The following is a 23,701-nucleotide window of genomic DNA, read 5'->3' as shown; positions in this document are numbered from 1 at the left end:
TAGTTCGAAATTCGGGTCTTAAACTTAAGCAAAGCCAATAATAATTGTGCAATGGTTGAGTTGGCCGAGGTAAATTAGGAAGTTAATTTAAAAGACGTAAACAATGGTGAGCAATTTAAGAAATCATTTATAATTACCAATTTGAAGAATAAAAATTCCACTGGAAAAGTGGCACAATCCTGGCTATCTAAATAAGTTATGGATAGCATTAGATTAAAAGCAGATGATTGCAATAAAAACAGAAAATACTTGAAATGCTTAGTAGGTTGGCAGCATCTATGAAGAGAGAAACCGAGCTGATGTTTCAGGTGGATGACCTTTCATCACAACTGAATCTGACAGTGGAAGCTAAAAGGCTATTTCCCTTGATTGGAAAGTCTAGAACTAGGCATAGCCTCAGGATAAGGAGCTTCCCATTTAAGTCTGAGATGAGAGATTTCTTCATTCAGAGGGTTGTGAATCTTTGGAATTCTCTACATCAGAGCGCTGTGAATGCTCGGTCGCTGAGCACATTCAAAGCTGAGATTGATAGATTTTTGGGCAATGCAGGAATCAAGGGATAGGGTAGGAAAGTGGAGTTGATGTTGAAATTCAGCCATGGTCTTACTAAGTGGCAGAGCAGGCTCGAGGGGTCTTAAAGCTTACTCCTCCTGTTTCTTATGTCCAAAATTTCTCTTTGTGCAGTTGCATGGGAATGTATTTGTAGTATTTTATGTGGTTTCAAAACTCTTGGTCATTTGGCAGTTACAGCAATAATTCTTATTTTGCTACAGTTAAGCACAGTTGCTTCCTACCATGATAGAGACTATGAGAAGTTCACTCTCCTGCATACAGGAAATATCTGTAATCTGTTGGAGATTATTTCCTTAGTGCTTTAGGTTTGACCTTACAATGTGTTCAGCTGTCAGTAGTTGATGCACAGTAAATACTAACGGTATATCTGGATCAAGGAGCAGCTTCAAATACTGTACCTTAGGTTTACACTAAAAAGGTGGATTATGCCAATCAGACCTTTGATTCTTATAACCTATCGGGAAGCTTTACCTTGGCCCTGCTCAGATACTGTACAGTTCTCTCCTCATAACTCACTCCCCTGTTTATAGAGGGCTAGGCTATATGTGTAAATCCTAATTAATTAAGTCAAAACCTTTTAGCCCAGCAGATTTTACAGTATTGAACAATTTCTTCTTCTTGTAAACATGGCCTGTTAATGCTGAAAATGTTAAGTAGGCTATTACTGTAAATAACTACCTCATTGTGCTACAAGCCCATTAATTCCGAGGTGGTTATGGTGCAATGTATTAGAATTCTGAGCCTGCCATTACAGTAACTTGCATTTGCTTAAGACATATTCTCACTCCTTTCACTAAATTAGAATCAAGCCTGTTAGATGCAGTCTCTTTAATCTCTTTTTGATTACAACATGATTACCACCATGTTAAGGTAGTTTGTTTTGGGGCGGAGGAGGATGATGATTATTTCTGATGATTATTATACTTTGTGGAGTTTTTATTTTGCTTTTGGTACCTGCTCAACTGATCGAAGATGATATAGAGACAGGGTGGATTCTTACCCTGCCCGCAGCACCACCAACACCCCCCCACTCCTCCCCCAGTAGTGCGAATATCGAGCAGTCAGCCAGCCAAGTGTTTTGACTGGCTGACTGATATTCCCAGCAAGAGGCCCACTCCGTTTTGCTGGCTGGGCCTTGTAAGCCTTCCATCAGTGAGCAGGAAACAAATGAGGCAGACCAGCTGTCCTGGACTGCTGCAATATTGACTGGTCTCTTGTTCAGTGGAACGTAGAACGGTTGAGGTGAGTGGGTGGTTGGGGTTGTCGGACACCGGATTGTTCAAGCTTAATAACGGCAGTTACAAGGGTATAAAAACAGAGTTGGCTAAAGTTGATTGAAGTAATAGGTTAAAAGCTAAGATGGTAGAGAAGCAGTTAGAGATAATTCATAACCTTCAACAAAGATATATTCCATTTAGAACTAAAGAGAATATGAGAAGGATGCATCATCTGTGGCTAACTAAGGAAGTTAAGGATGGTATCAAATTGAAAGAAAAGATGTACAATACTGCAAAGGTTAGGGGGGTAGGTCAGAAGATTGGGAACGTTTTGGAAACTGGCAAAGGGTTACTAAAAAAATGGAGAGAAATTAGAGTATGAGCGAGAACTAGCAAGAGATATAAAAACAATAAAAGCTTCTACAAGTACATAAAAGGAAGAAAGTAGCTAAAGTAAGTGTTGGTCCCTTAGAGGGTAAGACTGAGAATTAATAATGGGAAACAAGGAAATGGCAGAGACTTTGAACAAGTATTTTGTTTCTGTCTTCACTGTAGAAGACACAAAAAGCATCCCAAGAATAGTGGAAAATTAAGAGGCAAAATTTTGCAGGTGTGGGGTTTGGGGTGGGGGGGGGGAGGCAATTTAAAATGATCATGATCATGAGAGAAAAAGTACTGGGAAAACTAATAGCATTAAAGGCTGATGAGTATCCTGGACCTAATGGCCTGTATCCTAGGATCTTAAAGGAAGTAGCTGAAAAGGTAATGGATGCATTGGTTGTAATCTTCCAAAATTCCTTATATTCTAGAAAGGTCCCACCATATTGGAAAACCATAAATGTAACAACTCTGGTCAAGAAAGAAGGGAAACAGAAAGCTGTAAACTGCAGGTGTTAGTCTAAAATTGGAAAATGCTAGAATCCATTATTAAGGAGGTAGTATCAGGACATCTAGAAAATCATAATGCAATCAGGCAGAGACACGGTTTTGTGAAAGGGAAATCATGTTTGACAAACTTGTTAGAGTTATAGGGTGTAACAACAAGGGTGGATGAAGGGATACCAGTAAATGTAATTGATTTGGATTTCTAAAGGGGAATAAAATGCTATATAATGAGCTCATCGTGTTGGGGGTGATACATTAACATGGATAGAGGATGGATATTAGCTTACTAATAGGAAACAGAGTTGGGATAAAGGAGTTATTTTCAAGTTGGCAGTCTGTAACTAGTGCACTGCCAGAGGGACCAGTGCAGGGGCCTCAGCTATTTACCATCTATTTAATGACTTGGATGAAGGGACCGACTGTATTGTAGCCAAATTTGCTGACGATATGAAGATAGGTGGGAAAGCAAGTTGTGTGAAGGATAATCTACCCATATATAGATAAATTAAGTCACTGGGCAAAGATTTGTTAGAATTTCCCACATTATACTTCATCTGAGGTGGTTCATTTGGACAGGAAGAATAGCAAAGCAGAATATTATTTAAATAGAGAGAGGCTCCAGAATGTTGTAGTACAGAGGGATCAGGGTGTTCTTTTCCATGAATCACAAAAAATTAGCAGGCAGGCACAGCAAGTAATTAGGAAGGCAAATGGAATGTTGGCCTTTAGTGCAAAGAGGATGGATTATAAAAGTAGAGATATCTTGTTACAACTGTACAGGGCATTAGTGAGACTGTACCTGGAATACTGTGCACAGTTTGGCCTCCTTACTTAAGGAGGGCACACTTGCATTGGAAGCAGTTCAGAGAAGGTTCACTAGGCTGATTCCTGGAATCAAGGGCTTGTATTATGAGGAAAGGTTGAGCAGGTTGGGCCTATACTCATTGGAATTTAGAAGGTGATCTTAGTGAAACATGTAAGATAACATATATACGGTAGGCAGGGTAGATGCTGAGAAGATGTTTGCTCTTGTGGGAGAATCTAGGACTAGGGGGCACATTGTAAAAATAAGATGTCTCCCATTTATGATGGCGATGAGGAATTTCTTCTCTGTGGGTCATTAGCCTTCGGAATTCTCTTCCCCAGGGAACAATGGAGGCTGGGTCATTGAATATATTCTAGGCTGAATTGAACAGATATTTGATCTACAAAGGAGTCTAGGGTTAAGGGGGCAGGCAGGAAAGTGGATTTAAGGCCAAAATCAGATCAGCCATGATCTATTGAATGGCAAACAGGTTTGATGGGCTGAATGGCCGCCCCTTCCTATTTCTTATGATCATATGAAGTGATCCTCTGCGTCCACCCACTCACTTCTGCAAAAATAACAGATGCCCTGTTTTTTTTTGTGGAGCCCAGTGAGCCACTGCCCTGTTCCTCATGGCCCCACTAAAAATGCAGCAAAGTAACTGGTGGGTCCCTAGCTGGATTCCAACGCATTGCAGACAGTCCACCCAGTACTACCCTCAATGCTAATTGAGATCGTACGTCAGTCGCAGTACCTCCATTTGCACATTAAATTGGGTGATACCAGTCCCTGGCCTCCCAAACATAGACATGTGGGAAGATTGCAGTGGCCAGAGTGATATAAATGGTGGTGCGTGGGCGTGTGGAGGGAGAGGAGGTCATTCCCAACTGGTTTTGGAGCACCACAGCCCCATTTCTGTCATCACATAACACAAAGTAGGAGCAGGAGTAATTTTATTTTTTCATAGGATGTGGGCGTTTCTGGCAAGGCCAGCATTTGTTGCGCCATCCCAAATTGCCCTTAAACTGATTGGCTTGCTCTGCCATTTCAGAGAGCAGTTAAGAGTCAACCACATTGTTGTGGGTCTGGAGTCGCATGTAGGCCAGACCGGTTAAAGATGGCAGATTTTCTTCCCTGAAGGGCATTAGTGAACCAGATGGGTTTTTTATAACAATTGATAATTTGGGGCAGGATAATTTCATGGGGCAGGATTTTCCATTTGGCGGGGGCGGTTGTGGAGCCAACCATTGCCCGCGATCGGCTCCAGGGAGCTGCCTCAGGGAGATTGAAGTGCTTTTTAAAAAAAATTATTAAAGACATTAAAAATTTAATGAAACATGACCCCTCATGTGATTGTGTCACATGAGATGACATTTTTTTTACTGCCAAAAGGAAGTTTTTACTTAATTTGTAATAGGTTTAGGAAACCTCATCCCACTCGTGGATGAGGTTTCCTAAAAAACGTAAAGGCCGCTTGGCCTTTTCGCCCCCGCCAACGGTTAGGTTAGACGGCAACGTAAATTTGAAGTTAATTGGTTCATTAATGGCCTTAATAGGCCTTTCAATTATCGGCGGGCACGCAGTGACTCCAGTGCGCGCCCGCCGAACGATATATGGTGAGATGGGCATGCATCCTGATGCCATCGCGCATCTTAGTAAGTTGTGGCATGTCAGGCATGCGCCCGCACGCCGAATGTAAAATTCTACCAATGGCCACCATCACTGAGGTTAGCATTTAATCCTGATTTTATTCATTCGATTTAAATTCCACCAGTTGCCGTGGTAGGGTTTGAACCCATGTTCCCAGAGAATTTGCCTGGGCCTCTGGATTATTAGCCCAGTGACTTTATCACTCTGCTACCACCTCCCGTGTTGAACTGAGTGGCTTGCCAGGCCATCTCAGAAGGCATTTAAGAGTTGACCATATTGCTGTGGGTCTGGAGTCACATGTGGACCAGGCCAGGTGAAGATGACAGATTTCCTTCCCTAAAGGATATGAGTGAACCAAATGTTTTGTTTTTAATAACGATCGATGATAGCTTCATGGCCACCATTGCTGAGACTAGCTTTCAATTCCATATTTACTGAGACTACTTTTCAATTCCATATTTTATTAATTTACACCAGTTGTTTGATGGGATTTGAACCCATGTCCCCAGAGCTTTAGCCTGGGCTGCTGGATTACTAGCCGAGTGACGTTTCCACTACGCCACCAACTCCCACCTACTCCACCATTTAATATGATCATGGTTGACATTCTGCTACAACTCTACTTTCCCACTCCCCAGATCCATTGATTCCCTGAGACCCCAAAAACCAATCCCATCTCGGGTGAGAGGGCACCAAATATTTCCCCCGTTTTCCTGAACCAGGTTTCACAAACAAAATGCTTTACTGTACCTTTAAAAATAATGTACCTGTTTTCCTAACTTACGATGATTTTGATGTACAGTACAATTTCTTTGCTATTCCCACAGATATATTTATAAGGATGAATATTGAAGAAATATACTGCAAACATGTCTGTTAATAGCACTGTGTGGACTCACTAGAATACAGAATGTCTGTCATATCAATCGACTTTGTGCCAAAATGCCACCATGGCCTGGGAGGATTAATTAGATTAAAGCCAGACGTTTAATAGATGTGCTTCAAAGATTGTTGCCATGGTGATAAGCTTCTAATAGCTGATTTAATGACGAGAGTGGGAGTAGATGAGGAAAAGGTCTGTTTCCTCTGGAGACTGAAGTTCATAAGCAGCCCAGGTGGGAGCAGTTGTCACCAAAGGCTGTTGCATGTCACAGGTGAAATAAGCTAGTGGCAGAGTCTCTGTGGATTTGATATTGCAACAAAAATTACTGCTCATCCAGAGGGACCTCTTAAGGGCAAAGTATGTCATTTTGTGAAGCCTGTTGTATGTGTTGAAGTGTCTGTTGGAGGAAAATATAACCTAATGGAGTGAAGAAGTCGTGTTCTCCGCAGTTACAGTTTACACTGATTATCTTTTTACTTCACTTTCTCTCTCCCCCACCCCCCTGCCCCCGTGACTTCTAAAGCCATTTGTGTTCCAAATATATTTTTTCGTAAAGGCAAATTTTTATATCTGCCAAATTGACATTAATGGAATGAATCAGCAAATAGAAGCTTGTATTTGTACACTACCAAGCTGCTAAATAATTCCTCTTATGCGTTCACTTCCCTACTCAAATGCTTATTGATCACTTAGAGGATCTTAACTTTTTGACATCCATCCTAAATTTGCCTACCACCAAGCTCAACCTTTCGTAATGTTGATGTAATATTTCAAGTTTATCATTTCCAACCAAACTACTGCCATAAGTATATTCATGTGGTTTCCCCTTGGGCTTTTTCGTCCCTTTCTTTAAAAAGTAACAAGCCCACATTTCTCCAGTCTTCCTGCTTAGCTGAGGCATTAGATGGTGGTACTCAAATTCAGGGTCCTTTCTCAAATCTTGAATATCTGCTTTCAGTACTGGTTTGGTCAGTGAAACTCGAAGTATTATTCCATTAGAATTTTAGTTTGGCATGCTGCATCTTGTTTAGCATTGTTTTCATTTTGCAGATAGATGGCTTCTGCAGTAACTGCGCATGTTAAACATCAAGACTATTAATCCTCCTGCATCATCACCAAGCTTGGATGAAGTCATTCAATTATCTGCAGCTCATTTTGTCTGACCCTGTGAACCTAAACCATAACACCTCCAGTCTACCTGTCCCCTGCCATCATTTCTCCCAGATATGGTGTGAGAATGATTGCACTCTGACTGGTTAGAGGACTTTGATACAATGTCAGCTCCAGCTCCACTGAGGCTGACATAACAATGTTCAGACCTGGCAGAGCCTGTACCCCTTATTCTGTTGGATTTCTGCTGAAACTGCTTTGCTTTTTCCATCGAATTGCTAACATAATAGCAATGCTAATTGGCTGTTAGCTGTCTGGACCAACCTCAAATTGGCACATAGAGGGCACTTCAATTAATTTTTTCTATCTGCATAAAATTATTAAAAACCCATTGGGGTCACCCTGATGCGTCATCTTTTGTCTGTTATCATGGGGCTTGTTAGGAAACTTGATTCATGTTTCAGTCATGCAACGTGTTAATGTTCACAAGATTGAAAAGTCTTTTGGTCTGTCAAAAAGAAACATTAAACTTATTTTGAGAGCAAATTATAGTTTTAAAAAAACTGGTTAAAAAAAATTTGGATCTTTGTGTTGATAAAATTAATTAGCTGCAGGCTTTAGTCTTTGTGACCTAACTGAAAACAAACATCTGGTGCATTTATGAACCATTTTGTAAGGATATGACTAGTACACAATCATATGACAGAAAATGGGCAATCATGATTGACTTCAGGGCATCATTGCTGGTTTCAGCTAATGGATAAATCAAATCGACGAAATGTGATAGACAGAAGGATTTTTTTTTTAATATAGATTGATGATGGTGGCTATGACACAAATTCAAACATGTTATTGAAGACGAAGCATGCTGGCTAAAGAAGGTGATGGATGAATTCAGCCTGCCCGTAATATGGTACAAAATGTGCTCTGAACTATTTAGACATCTACCACCATCAGCAGAGGCCAGATGAACAGCTTCCAGCCCTCTGCATTGTTTGTAATGGAATTTTCCTCTTTGCTTGGCATTAACTTCACCCAACTTTATTGCTTCGCTGTACAGACCAGTTTTATGTTTTCAGCATCTTTCCTGTTGAATTATTGATTAGTTTGTTTTTAACTCTAAGTGGTTGATGTACTTGGCTGCAGTAATGTCAGGGCCCAACTGGTGAAACAGAACATTTTCATTATAGTCAGCAGGCTTCTCAAAGCAGCTGATTGATATTGCAGGACAAAGACGTTATAGCCAGGAAAATGTTTAAGATTCAGAGCCGACAACCATTATATTAGGATTCCTCAGTTAATATTTAGTGTGGTGGCGGCAGGTTCAATCAAGGCATTCAGGTGGGCATTAGATGATTCTTTCTATTCAAATAATGTGCAGCAGTATGGGGAAAAGGCAGGATGATGACACTAGGTCATAATGCTCATTTGGAGAACTGGTGCAGACACGATGGGCCGTATGGCTTCCTATGCCATTAAAATTCTGTGATTCTGTAAAATGCAGTTACCAGAGTAATTTTTCATGTCGGATAACTGAAGCTCAAGGTCAGGTAGTTAGTGTTCTGTCACACTGAGATTCAAGTGTCCTTTTTTAGGAGCACTTCAATATTTATCTCAACTTGTGTTCTTTAAAGTGCGGGAAAGGATTATTTTTGGAACTGTAATGGTAATCTCCACTGCAACATGTATCCCCTCACCTGCAGAGCAGTAAGCCAATGTTTGCCTATAGCACTATAGATTACCTAATTGGTTAATATAGATAAGACTTGTGTTAAACATTTAAAAATGCCAAGTTTTTAAAACCGAATTTTAAACTCAAGCATTCTGAGGGAAGGCGCTTGCAGATGTCAATCATGAACGATACTTAAACTAAAACTGGCATGGATATCTTTCCCCTTTCTTGCCCAGCAGCACCCTGTTGGTGAATCATGTGAGTTGGGGGGGAAAAAAATGTCTTAGCAATGTGCCTACCTCTCTGAACCATATCAGTGAGCCAGGCTGGCTGGTCAGTTAGTGACAGCGTCCTGGAATATGATTGACCTACTTGGCTCAGATATTAGATTACTGAGCCGCCATAGGATCAGCCTGGCCTCAATCTCCTAATGCAGATGCTCTTGGACAAGCTTAATCATATGGAAACTCTATTGTCACTCCCTTTTCTTACCCGACCTCCTGTCCCCCAAAGAAGGATTGTTATTGGTTTCTAGGCGTTGTGAAGTTTAAATCTGAGCCTTGCTTTGGAAGGCAGCAGATATCAAGACTGGGTGCAAACTTGCCCCTTATTTGCAATGGTCTAATGTTTGATGTTGCTGTCAGGCTGGCACTTAAAATGTCATTCTTCAACAAGTTTTCATAGGAAGCAGTACCCTTTGCCCAAATCAGGGAAATCATTCCTCTCTGGATCTGTAGTTTTTTCCTATCTTACTGTATGCTCACAGCTTAAGAATTAAAATGCATGTGGTCATTTACTTTGGTTATTTAATATTACTGTTCATTACTTCCCAAATTGCACTTAACAGCTTTGTTTGTTTTTGCATATGATGGGATGTGGTTAGCAGACATTGAGAGTACTTGACCTTAGATGAACTTTGATAATATAGCTTTGCATAGGCTGCAATTGTAATAAGTCAGGACTTGGTATAGACTCCAGATCAGCAAAGCCTTGGGGGTGAAGAAGATCCCAGAAGGCAGAAAAATAACTGAAATGGGATCATAATTGCAAAATCACAGAATCACAGAATTGTTACGGTGCAGAAGGAGGCATTCAGCCCATCATGTCTGCACCGGTTGAATATTTTAACTTAGTGCCAATCTCCTGCCATCTCTCCGTAACCCTGCACGTTGATTCTATTTAAATAATCGTCCAATGCCCTCTTGAGTGCCCCAGTTGAACCTGCCTGCAGCACACTTCCAAGCAGTACATTCCAAACCCTAACTACTCGCTGTGTGAAAAAGCTTTTTCTCACCTCACATTTGCTTCTTTTGCAAAACACTTTAAAACTGTGCCCTCTGGTTCTTGATCCGTTTACGAGCGGGAAAAGTTTCTCCCTATCTACTCTATCCAGACCCCTCATGATTTTGAAAACTTCTATCAAGTGTCCTCTCAGCCTTCTCCTCTCCAAGGAAAAGAGTCCAAACTTCTCCAATCTTTCCTCATAACTGAAGTGTCTCAACGCTGGAACCATTCTCGTAAACCTGTTCTGCATACTTTCTCCAATGCGTTCACATCCTATAGTGTGGCGCCCAGAACTGTACACAATACTCCAGCTGAGGTCTAACCAGTGTCTTATATAAGCTCATCATAACCTCCCTACTCTTGTACTCTATACCCCTATTAATGAAGGCTAGAATGCTGTATGCTTTAGAATCAGCTCTCTCTACCTGTCCTGCTACCTTTTAATGACTTATTTACACATAGATCCAGGTCTCTCTGCTCTTGCACACCCTTTAGAATAGTATCCTTTATTTTATACTGTCTCTCCAAATTCTTTGTACCAAAGTGTATCACTTCACACTTTATTGAACTTCACCTGCCACCTATCTGTCCACTCCACCAATGCCCTTTTGAAGTTCTACACTGTGCTCCTCACAGTGTACAATTCTCCCAAGTTTTGTGTTGTCTGCAAACTTTGAAATTGTCCCCTGCACACCAAGATCTAGATCATTTATAAATATCAGGAAAAGTAAGACTCCCAATACTGACCCTTGGGGAACTCCACTACAAACCATCCAGCTCAAAAAATACCCATTAACCATTACTCTCTGATTCCTATCCTTCAGCCAATTTTGTATCCAAGTTGCTACTGTCCTTTTTATTGAACAGGGGCATGTGGCTGGTGATTACACTTTGTAGAACTCCCAGGTGTATGGTGGCTTGTACTGAAAAATACACATTCAATTGTCGTGCATGTAAAGGAAAATTGGAAGAAGACCCGCACAATTCTTTGCAAGGGGTCCATTAAACTAAACCCAGTCCTGTTTAGTGTGGCACTGTTGTAGTAGTTTACAGAGAAAGATTAGGCAGCTGAAGGAGATATTTTATGTTCTTTTTTAAAAGCTCCCTAAGTACCCTAGTTTGTGTATAGCTGGATTGTTTTAAATATTGTGCTAAATGGTAGTTGTAAAGGAGGTGCAGGAACAGAGGTCTGCGGGTGTATGTACACAAATTTTTGAAGGTGGTAGGACAAGTTGAGAAGGGTGTTAAAAAAGCAAATGGGGTCCTTTGCTTAACAAATAGCTACATAGAGTTCAAAAATAAGAAAGCAATGCTAAACTTTTGCAAAGCTCTGGTTAGGCCCCAGCTAGGGTATTGAGACCAATTCCAGGCACCACACTTTTTAGAAAGGATGTCAGAGCCTTGCAAAGGCTACCGAGGAGATTTGCTAGAATGATAACAGAAATTTGGGACATCAGTTATGTGGAGACACTATAGAGCAGAGAAGGTTAAGGGGAGATTTGATTGAGATGTTCAGAATCATGAAGAGTTTTGATAGAGGAAAATGTGACAACTAATGCAGACAGGGAGGTCCTACAAACAGCAGTGAAATAAATGACCAGATAACCTGTTTTTGGTGGTGCAGGTTGAGGGATAGATATCAACTAGGATACTGGAGCAATTCCTTTACAGAAGCCAAATACTGCGGATGCTGGAAATCTGAAATATAAGGAAGAAGGTGGAGAAACTCTGCCGTTCGGTCTGGCAGCATTTCTGGAGAGAAGCAGAGTTAACGTTTCAGGTTGAAGACCTTTCATCAGAAGAAAGTGGAATTGGTTGTATCACGCTGGAACTGGCAGAAATGGCAGAGGATGATCCATTGAATATGGCGGTTGGTGGGGTGGTGAGTGAGGACAAGGGTAACCCTATCATGATTCTGGGAAGGATGAAAGCAGAGGTGTGTAAAATGGATTGGGCATGTTGAAGGGGCCTGTCAACTACTCTGGGTGGGAATCCTTGATTAAGGAAAAGAGGATGTGTCAGGAGCACTGGTGTGGTAGGTTGCACCATCAGAACAGATGCGACGGAGACGGAGAAACTGGGAGAGTGGAATGGAGCCCTTACAGGAAGCATGGTGTGAGGAAGTGCAGTTGAAGAGCAATTCTTTTGCTTTTCTTCAAGTTGTGCCATGGTATCTTTGCATCCTCCTGAAATAATCAGACAAGGTCTCGGTTTAAGAGCTCATCTAAATGACAGCGTCTCTGACAATGTAACACTCCCTCAATATTTCACTGTAGTGCCAGTGAAATCTTGTGCTCAAGCCTCTGGGATGGGACATTAACTCTCTTGATCTTCTGCTTCTGAGATGAGAGTACTAACACTGAGCCATGATGATCATAGATAGACATGGCCATTGTTATCTTTTATTCTCTCTGCTGAGTGTCTGAAATTACTTGCCACAGTAGCACAGCCCTCAAAAAAACTATTGGCTGTCACCAGGTCTGATTACCCTCAAAAAATTAAATCCACAATAGCCATTTAGAAATTACTCCTGTCACTCCTGACCATTTAGTTGTGAAATTTATTTGTTGAATAATATATTTGCATTGGTAATTTCTAATTTAACTTAAGACACACTATTTGTGCCAAAAACTCCATTTGCAACTCACCATTAATAGCTTTGGCTATATCTTTCTTTTTAGTTGATTTTCCTGTCAGCCTGCTGGATAAATCTATTGTGGGTGGGTGTGAATAGAAGATGCAAATAAAACATTTGCTTCACATTTTATCCCTCAATCAATATTGCATTGAGAAAGGTGATTGCAATTCTTCCTATTCAGGAAGTATCTATATGTGAACTGTTTCCAAAGGTTGACGTAAGACCTTAATTTGCTTTTGTGAGACTCTTAAGCCTCTTATTACACAGTAGAATTGTAAGACTCATGCGTATTGCTAGAATTCTCTGGAGAATATATTCACAAAAGAAAGGTAAAATTCTGTAGCTAATTCGATTAAAAATAGGAGTATAATCATTTAGTGCCAGTGATTATTCACGGATTCTAGGGGATTATTCATCAGTTCAACTAAAGTTCACACACTACGCTAAGAAGTGATTACTTGATGAGATGAAGTTGTTGATTTGGATTTTATAATTAGTATGCAAGAAAATTGTAATTAATATTAGTTTAGCATAAAATGATTTTTTTTTTCCAAAATACTACCAATTTGTTAGGTGACTTTTCTACTTGGAACATGTTGCAAACCTTTATTGCAAATATATTGCAAAAACTGTATCAGGTCAGTAGCATCCACTGTCAAAACAAGTTTTTATTGTGGAAATGGCTAGGAGGAAATTAATTTACTAATGTTGAAATATTTAAACATAACTAATTCCCCATGTTCCCTTGCTGAAAAGTGACATAGCAGGAAGGCCACCTTGCCCTTTGATTCGATCTTCTGATCAATTCCCCAGCACTGTACACACAGAGGTTTGCTATTACCATTGATCATACCTCTTTGAAGAAATTTTCCACAGAAATACAGTTTGATTTGATGAATGCCATCATTAATACTTAATATATAATGTATGTAACTTCTCACACGAAGACATGTTAAGTCACATCAAGATAAATTCATTTATTGCCTATCAAAAAGCTGTACATAGTTTATTCAGGTAATTGAATTAATTCTATAGTAATGAGGGCTATTTGCAAAGGGCACAATTGTTGCTACCACATCCTCTGCGTTTGGAGTTTGTCATATTCTGTACAAATACACTGGTTAGTACTTCTCTGGTTAGGATTCAATGCTGTATCTTTTCCAGAATGCAATCTTTCTTTCTGTACACTCAGTAAATTTCAGTTCCCTCTTGCTATTAAGAACTATAAAACCAACACATTTCAGTATGCGGGAAGTTCATAACATTGGAAGAATCAAGGAAAACATATTTAGAGCTTCAATCATAATTTTGTGTTAGACAGCAATTCATGTCTTTGTGACACCTATTCAGTAAATACAAGTGCGTGATTAGACATCAAACAGTTTGGTAAACACTGTGCTCACCTTGCCCGTTGTTTTCATTCCAGGCAATTCTACCTCTTTAGCTGTAAATTCTTATTTAATGGATACATCAAATTAACTTCTCATTACACATTTGGTAAAAACAATTCTGCTTGTGTAATGTGTGATATGGTTTGCCCATGTACAGGTTCTCTCATAAGTATCATTCATTTTTATAGTGCACCCAACCTATTCTTTTGCTGCACTAGGATTATAACCTGCTTGTATTCTGCATCCTATTTAATGTGGATTGCAGAAGGAATAAAGTTCTGCTCATCTTGAAATAAAACTTAATTACAGATATTTGTAAAATCGGTGAAACTTTTTTTGTGGTACTGCAAGTATTAATCTATTAAATAACTCTCTAATTGGTAGGATTACTTTTAAAATCTAGCTTATAATTGCTTTACTTCCATGTATTGTTTGTGATTATCAAAATGAAGGATATTGAGTGCTACAGAATGGCCATATTAGGTCAGTTATCATTCATTTGAGAGCATACTGTTTCTATTTGTGAATTAAACCAGAAAAAAAGTGGCACAAGTTAAAAGCCAAAAAATAAAGAATTTAGAAGCATTGTACAGAGTAGTGAGAATGAGATCTCCTCCCCCCTTTCCCCCTCCCTGGCTCATGCTCTCTCCTTGTATCTTGACATCTTTCTCCCCCTCCCCCCCTCCCCTGGCATTGTTGCGCTATCTCTCTTTTTCTCTCGCTCTTTATCGCTCTCTCCCTCGCTCTTTATCGCTCTCTCTCTCGCTCTTTGTCGCGCTCTCTCTCTCGCTCTTTGTCACGCTCTCTCTCTCTCGCTCTTTGTCGCGCTCTCTCTCTCTCGCTCTTTGTCGCGCTCTCTCTCTCGCTCTTTGTCGCGCGCTCTCTCTCGCTCTTTGTCGCTCTCGCTCTTTGTCGCGCTCTCTCTCTCGCTCTTTGTCGCGCTCTCTCTCTCGCTCTTTGTCGCGCTCTCTCGCTCTTTGTCGTGCTCTCTCTCTCGCTCTTTGTCGCGCTCTCACTCTCGCTTTTTGTCACGCTCTCTCTCTCGCTCTCACCTTCCCTGCGCACACTCACGCAAGCTTCCTTGCACAAATGAGCCAGGGCATTTGAACAATGATTAATCCTTGGGTGCAGCCAAATTGAAATCGAAGAGGAAAAAATGACTAGGAATCTCACTCTGTAGCACTATTGTTTGAGCCCATGAACGTTGACAAGACTACACCTGACTGTGAAGCTGCACTTGATCAAATAACCCTTCAACAATCGTGGCCAAGGTTTATAAGTGAGGAATGACAATTTGGGCTAATTATTGTGGTTTAATTATTTTAGTTTAGTTATCTTTAATGATTTCTGAGAGTGATTCATAACCTCAGGGGAGGAGAAATGAAGGAAGGAAATTGAAAATAAGCAGAATATATACAGAGAAGAAAATGCCCTAAGTTGGAAGTTGGGTTATACATTTGAAGGTATAAATAGGTCCATAAGTTTGAAAATTTTTCTGGTTAAGAATAGGTTCCATAACCTGCTCAATGTATATCTTGGCTGTGAGGATGTATGCGCATGATTACATTTTCTTGCTTCTTCTCAAACAGATTCGTGTGGATGGTCCACCTGATGGTGGTGGTCACTATGAGACAGTCCATGTCATGGTGGATGGAAGAATGATTCTCAGGGACATGGGCTTCTCTACAGATCAGCAGTACCTATATGTCATGTCGGAGCGGCAAGTAAGTGATGGTGGACTGATATTCCCTTTTGTAGAGATTATCCAAGAAAGATTTCACTGTGGTTTTTGCAGTTGCTAATTACTCACAATAATCATTGAGACTGACAGCTATTGATTGCATATCTGGTAATGGACCTAACATTAGAGACACTTATGAAGGAATTATTGAGAATGGCCTAATGAAACCTGCAGAACAAGGCTGACGAGCCTGAATATCAAATTGAACAGAATTATTGCTGCAGTGTGTGCGAGTTAGTGGCAAAGCTAAGCAAAGGCAGATGAATGGCTGCTCAAATGCATCTATCCATGATACTTGTGTAGAGTGAGATGATAGTGAGAAGGGGAAGTGTAAGAGGTAAGATGTGGAGAAACCCCGTGGGATATATCCTCCAACCTCACCAGTTGCCACACCCCCATCTATAGTGTTGAGCACCGGCTCCTCCAGTGGCATACAGAATGTGGATATAAACTCATTGTCCCATTTTTCACGTCTGCTCCCATGTATTGTGGTCTAATCTTTCCTGCAGGAAAGAAGGGCATGTGTTAGCGGCAATTTTGTGAGGTGTTTTAAGCATGTTCACATCAAAGTAAAACAGTGTGGAAGCTGTGTGAAAGATTCCAAAGACTTGGGAAGAAGAGGTCAGTAACTGTGAGAACAGTAGCAGCTTCAGTCTTTGTCATTACCAGTAGAAGGAGATTCGGTGAAGTGAATATTGTAATTGAAGTGAAGTGATGGGTAGCAGGGGAGGAAAGGCTTGTGAGAGCACTGGTGCTAGGGGTGGAGTAGGGCTCAGCAAGATCATAACTGCTGTAAGAGTTAGGAGCCTTACCTTAATAATCCTACTCAGATCATTAACCTTTTTCTGAGTTTACAGCTCAGACTTAATGCAACACTGCAGTAATTGACTTATCCAGTCACCTTTTTTCAATTGTGTTTCTACTTGTCTTGGGGGTGCTATGTAGTCCTCTGGGGAACAGCACTTCCCTTCTACTGATCCTCGACACAAGGACATCTAATATGTGAATCTGGGGGCCCTTGCATCACCAGTTGTTCCTAATGTTCACAACAGAATTATCTGCAGGCAAAGTGTAGTTCCTCTTTAAAAGGTAAAGGTTGCATTTAAATGGAGTCAGTGATTCCTGATATGCGATCTCCCCACCTTTCAGTTCAGCAAGCTGCCAGGAATTTTCTGGCAACTTGCCCATTTTCATTAACTGAGGCACAATGCATCAACTTTGCTCATTCCTCTCGCTCTCATGATCTGGTGAAATTCCAACCAACTGCAGGCTGAAGTCAATTTCTCCCCCATCGTGGTTGACTTTGTCTCTCTGCAACTCTGCCCTTGCTGCAGAACAGTCCTTCAATGGTTGTGAACAGCTTCTAATATTTTTATCTTGTCAAGAGTTCCTCCCTCTGTTATGTACAGTTGTCTGTTTTCACTCAGCTTTCCGTTCTGAACCCATTTCACATTTGTATGGAAATACTTTGACCAACTATGCATAATGGTTGACTGTTTAAAGCTCTTGACTGAAATGAGTAGTGAGTAAAACTATCTATGCCTCATGTACCAACTAGGAAAAACTTCAATATAAGACTAAAGCTGAAACTTTCCGGTCCCATTGGCGTCGGGTGTCATGGCGGGCGGAGGACACGTAATATGGTGAGAAGGCCAAAAATCTGCTTCACACCGCCATAAAACCAGTTTGCGATCGTCCGCTCCACCCATCAATGGCAGGCCGCATTTCCCACCGCCCCACATTGGGAACCTAATTTCAACACTTTAGCATCTCATTATAAGCCCTGCTCACTGGAATTGTCCCCCCACCACACTGGACTATCCAGACATGCTGACGTGTTTCACAACTGTACATAAGCGACATGCACTTCGCTCAGAACTTCGAGGTTTGTTTCCCTCCCTTGCTTTGGGCAGCACCCGCAGTCATCAGCGCCAGGCTTCGCAGGCAGCACCACATCACTTTTTGGGGGGCTCATGGGCAGGTCTCTACCTACCAGACCAGCTATAAGGTGGGGGTGGCTTTTCAACACCTGCAGGGCTAGGGCTTGCTTGGGGAAGGGAGAGAAGTGGCCTCAGGCAAGGGAAGAGGCTGCAGGACGAGAGCTGTACTGGGGAAGGAGGGTATCCCAGGGTGTATGTGAGGGCACAAGTTGATCTGTGCAAGTGGCCTCAAGATGGTGAGGGCTGAGGCGACACAGATGAAATCATTCATCTGTTTTCTACACTGGATGGTGTGCAGCATTGGCACTGACCACCTCTCTCACCTCCTCACAAGCCAGAGTGGCGAGACTAGGCCTTTTGCAGCCAGAGCAGGGGTAGAGGACATCACAGCGGGCCTTTATGGCATCCAGAAGTCGTCCCAGGGATGCATCAATGAATCGGGGTGGGGGGAGCTGTATTATTCTTAGCTTTTGGGACCATGTCTTCACCAGAGCAGTCTGTGCTGCAAGCATTGAGAAATGTGCGCACGGCTGTAGTTTAAATATGGCGCACTGCATGAGGAAGTGGTGAGGTAATGGCATGGCGAGCAAATTGGAAGTCGGCCGCAAGCAAGACAACATGTTTCCTGTGGCTGCATAGTTAATCAGGTGGGAATGGAACGAAATGGTGTGAAAACCTGCCATTGCGGCCGGCGGGTAAAACAACTTTTTTCTCTCCCGTTACTGCACTTTGTGCAAATGTGGGACGATCCTGTCCTGAGAGAAATTGTACATATTTATTCAAGGATAAATGTCAGCTAATTACTTTATGTTCCTCTGGTTATTATAATATCCTAAATTCAGGGCTCTGGCATTGTGCTCTAGCTTCTCAGAAAAACTGTTTGAATAGAGTGACATAGAGCATGGGGATTCTCGTGTTGTGTGTCAGCTTTATAACCACTGGTGTCAACGAAATGGACTAATCTGCTTATATCCTGTAAACCAGACTTCCCTTGCCTTGCATCACTCCAACATATTTACTGCTCTAACTGTTCCATGTGAGTACAGCACCAGGGTTGCAACAAAGCACTTCAAGCAGCCTGACACTGATTCAGCACTTCTTACATATTCCACTTTTAACCAGCTGTACATACTTTATCTTGTGCTTTTGCACTGCGTTTGAATAAGAATGATATATGCATCTGCATACTTTGATTTAAATGTTGCACGTCTTAAATTGGCCCATTACGAAGGAGCCTACCCTCTGGTAGATTCCATGCCAAAACAATGTACCTGACCTCTGAACTGGTTACACTCTTCCTACATGAACCTGTCTTTCCACGGCTTGATATATGCCACATCTCTCAGCATTTGTTCGACATTGCACACCACTGCAGCTGAGTGTGAAGTGTAAACTGGGCATCCTTGCTGGAGTTAGTGCCCATAATCATCTGACTACAGTGGGTGAATTCCATCCCCAGTTTTAAATGAGCATCCAAACCCTCTAATAGATCACACTTGGGTAGTTTCCTGTTGTGGCCTTGTGGTTATTACTATCAAAGTGCTGTGAAATGATCAGCAACAATGGAAACTGCAAAACCCCCAGGAAATGTTTCTTAAAAGGATAGGATTATACAATGTTACAGCACAGAAACAGGCATTTAGCCCATCCAGCCTGCACCAGCATGTGTTTTTCTCATTTGCTCACTAAAATCTAGAACAAGATGTGCTTTTGTTTTAATACTCAAGAGAAGGACAACAGAAAAATATGCAGAGAAATAAAACTGGATTAAGATGCATAATGATGAGAATAAATATCTATTTTGCTGTTCAGTAAAAAATTATTCTTTCTGAAACCTAGTTCCAATTAAAAATGTTCAGTTGATATATTTTCTCTAACAGCCTCAGACCTTATGTATAATCTACAATTTTCCATACTTGTACATTACACAATACATACTTGACTTGTACTTAATATGCATCTGCAATTAATATTGTGATATTTTATGAAATGATGAAAGACCGGGAGCTGATCAAGATAGGAGGCACATCAAAGACTCTTCTTTATCTGCTTTTCTACATAAATCAAAATTAACAACCAAACCTCCTGTAAGTGAAGCAGTAGTGTTAAAGTATAACTGTATGTTTTGATCTCCTTACCTTTTTTTAATGTGTTCTTTTATGGTATGTGAGCATCGATTGTAAGACCCGCATTTATTGCCCATCCGAATTGCCCTTGAACTGACTGGCTTGCTCAGCAATTTCAGAAGGAAATCCATATTGCTGTGGATCTGGAGTCACATGTAGGCCAGGCCTTGTAAAGCTGGCAAATTTCCTCCCTCAAGAACATTAGTAAACCAGATGGTTTTGCATGGTCACCATTGCTGAGACAAGCTCTCAATTCCGAATTTTATGAACTAAATTTAAATTCCACCAGCTGCCATGGTGGGATTTGAATCCATATCTCCGGAGCATTAGCCTGGGCTTATGGAAGGATACATTTGCCTTAGAGGAAGTGTGCAGAAGGTTCAGTAGACTGATTCCCAGGGTCCTTTGAGGAAGGACTGAATTCCCTGCAGTTTGGAAGAATGAGAGATGATCTCATTGAAACACATTGAATTGTTAAAGGGATTTATCGGGAGTCTAGAACAGGGGGGTCACAGTCTCAAAATAGGGTGTCAGCAATTCCAGACTGAGGTGATAAGAAATTTCTCCACTTGGAAGGTTGTGGATGTCAAACCTCTGACAGCCAATTGGTGCAGTCAGAGACCAGAAGCCAGTTTTCACTCAGGTTTAGGTTTATTCACAGAGAGATGTTATAAGTGCCTAGCTCCTAACTCTACACCTCCACCAGTGTTAATGCATGTCTCTTTATATGTGTTCAAGCAATCATCCAATCAATGCCCTCCATCAGTTTGTATTTAACCTCAACTTATACAATTAACAGTGGACCTTTGGAATTCTCTACCCCAGAGGGCTGTGGATGCTCAGTTGTCGGACATATTCAAAACTGAGATTGATGATTTTTGAATACTAAGGGAATTGAGGGATGGTGTGGGTAGGTGAGATTGAGGTAGAAGATCAGTCATGATCATACTGAATGCTGGAGCAGGCTCAAAAGGCTGAATACCCATGTCTGCACCTCTTTCTTATGTTTCTCATAATACATGTTGCTGTGTCAAAACTGTACGATTCTATACTGCCCTGTCACCCCTCCTCCTTAATGTTTACAGGTGCTTTAAATTCAAACTTGACATCACTGAATTGCCACTGTGTGATTCATCTTTTTCCTACCCCACCTATTTCAATCTTGGTGGTGCTCTGCACAATGGACTTCAGCCTTTCACCTAGATTTCTCTTTTCTTAGAAAAATGAGAGCCCATTAATAACACAGATATCTCCCTTAACAGGATTTTGAATTATGACATTCCAGTACAATACCCTTTCTCCTTAAGCTCCTAATCTAGGGTTGCCAGACACTATAGAGTTTAAAAAAATAACTCCAATTCTTGGAATAAAAATAGAAGAAGGTTGAAAATATGCACAGATCCATCAGACTCGGAATAGAGAAAAGTATGTTAAATATATGGATTGTCTTAGTGTTTTCAGAATTATCAGTTATTGAGCCAACTATTTCATTTAAGTAAAACAAATTGTGATGATTTATTGTCTTTGTTTTAAAAATGCTTTCCCTCATAGACCATATTAGATATTCTCGCTAGGTTTCTATTCCGTTTCTAGTCAAATTGAACAAAGCTGTTAATAATTTTAAAGGGTGGAGTAATTGTCAGTAGTATCTGCTGTAAATGCTTTTGATATACCATTGTGAAATCCATTACAATAAAGAGCCTTGGCTGATATAACATTGATAGCATTGATGTAATATAAACCAGCTATGGTTTTTGCAAAGATGCTTGGATCTGTTGTGGAACTGTGTTGTGCAGGTTTAGAATTTTACGAGTGCAGCCTTTCACCATGGTGGGTGGCCCTAGTCTTAATGCTTCACCTCAACTGTTTGCATGTTTGCTGGAGAATGAGAAACTTCTTTTTAAAGTATTTTTTCCTGAATTACAAGTATAGTCATGTGCACATGTGGTAACGTTTGAAAATCTTATTTCAGGTCCTTATTATGCAAGCGATACCCATACCTGTATTACGTTAAGCATGGTGACTCAATTTCAGATCTATGTTGTCACTTCAGCAGGACCTTCTGGTGTAAAATGTTGCCCTTCATTTCCTCCCCTTTCTTGCACTCTTCTGCTAAAGGTGCTGACGCTTGTTGGAATACTGTTCCTCTGACAATTTGAGAGCCTTCTTGTGCTTTGCTCATGTGATCACATTCATGCTTCAGCCTGGATAACAAGTGCCAGCAGGCTACTTGATTATAGAAGCCATCACAGCCAAGCTTCTCTCTCTATGCATGTCTCTGCGTATACATTCTGCCAGGGTATGATTAAAAATTGGAAGCCTGGGTGAGTGTCACCCTACCCTACCTTGGATGCATTCAGGTTATCTGCAGTGCTTCAATCACCACTTGCGTGAGATCATCTAATTCATTACAGACTGGGAATCGAACCTGTAGCCTTCTGCTTTGCATAAATTAGCACTAAACAGGTACATTTATCCATTAGCTACAGATCTTTGTTAAAACCAACTCATATTTACTTCCATTTTTCTGCTAAAGCTTGCGTTCCTTTTTTTTAATTCATTTATGGGATCTGGGCACTGCTGGCTAGGCCAGCATTTATTACCCATCCATAATTACTCTTGTTCAGAGGGCATTCAAGAGTTGACCACATTGCTGTGGGTCTGGAGTCACATGTAGGTCAGACCAGGTAAGGACAGCAGATTTCCTTCCCTAAAGGACATTGGTGAACCAGATTGGTTTTTCCTGACAATCGGCAACAGTTTCTTGGTCATCATCAGACTTTTAAATTCCAGATTTTATTGAATTCAAATTTCACCATCTGCCATGGCGAGATTTGAGCCCAGGTCTCCAGAGCATTACCCTGGGTCTCTAGAATACTAGTCCAGTGATAATACCACTAAGTACAGAACCTTCAATCTTGTTGAAATAAACCCCTAATGCTATTAGCCACATGTTCCTGATAACCGTTTGATCAGAATGAATCTTTTATATATTTAAATATATTATACTTGGTTTTATTGTGAAGTGAATTGGAACCATATGACTTGAGTAGCAGTTTCCCCCAGGTAGAATTTACTGTGCTAATTTGAGTAAATCCCTTGCATACAAAGGTCTGCAAACTAGCTTCAGGCTCTAAGTATGAGTGTATTGCAGAAAGTCTCCATCAGAATTACTGTACCCCACCTAAACTGTGCATTTTTCTTCAGTTGTCATTAACATCATGTCAAACTGATGCCTTTCCTATGATTCCATCCAAATTTCTCAGTCGAAGGATGTGCGGCTGTGTACTGCAGGGCATTCCTGTGACAAAAAAAAATCATTTCTAGGGATAAGGTCCTGGATTTTCACCGAATCGGGATAACTTGGGAGCTCTTTAAAAGTGATGAGCAGTTCCCATTCCACGGTTCCTGATCCCTTTCCCGGGCTGACTAATTTTCAGGAGTGCCTGGGTTCCTATCAGAAGCCCTCATTGGGCACTCCCGACCTGGCTGGCTCCATAACGGAGATAGGCTTGTCCTCCTAAACTGCAATTTTCATGATGATGGGCCAGGTTTTTAAAGAGTTGTGGTTCACAGCCCCTCAGAGGAGTTGTGCTGTCTGCATGAGGGGACCATTTAAAAGCTAAGTTCAGCTGGTCCTCCTCATGCCCCCTAAGCTGTGCTCTGCGCTTCCACCACCTCCTATGGCCCCGCATACCCCCTTTTTAAAAATTCATTCCTGGGATGTGGACATCGCTGACTAGGCTAGCATTTATTGCCCATCCCATTGCAACAACATCAACCACA

At 41.1% G+C, this 23,701-nt stretch overlaps 1 protein-coding gene across 3 annotated transcripts in view; it reads left to right on the top strand.

Annotated features, from left to right (window-relative positions):
* LOC121282617 (plexin-A2-like) overlaps positions 1-23,701 on the top strand; it is a 470,357-nt gene that overhangs the window by 186,899 nt on the left and 259,757 nt on the right. For all 3 annotated transcript variants that reach the window (XM_041196398.1, XM_041196397.1, XM_041196399.1), the window contains one exon: positions 15,698-15,832. In XM_041196398.1, the coding sequence (XP_041052332.1) occupies positions 15,698-15,832 (135 nt within the window). The remainder of the gene's footprint in view (positions 1-15,697; positions 15,833-23,701) is intronic.

This window comes from Carcharodon carcharias, chromosome 9 (genome assembly GCF_017639515.1).
Source record: "Carcharodon carcharias isolate sCarCar2 chromosome 9, sCarCar2.pri, whole genome shotgun sequence".
NCBI lineage: Eukaryota > Metazoa > Chordata > Chondrichthyes > Lamniformes > Lamnidae > Carcharodon > Carcharodon carcharias.
This window is presented reverse-complemented; position numbering and strand designations above follow the sequence as displayed.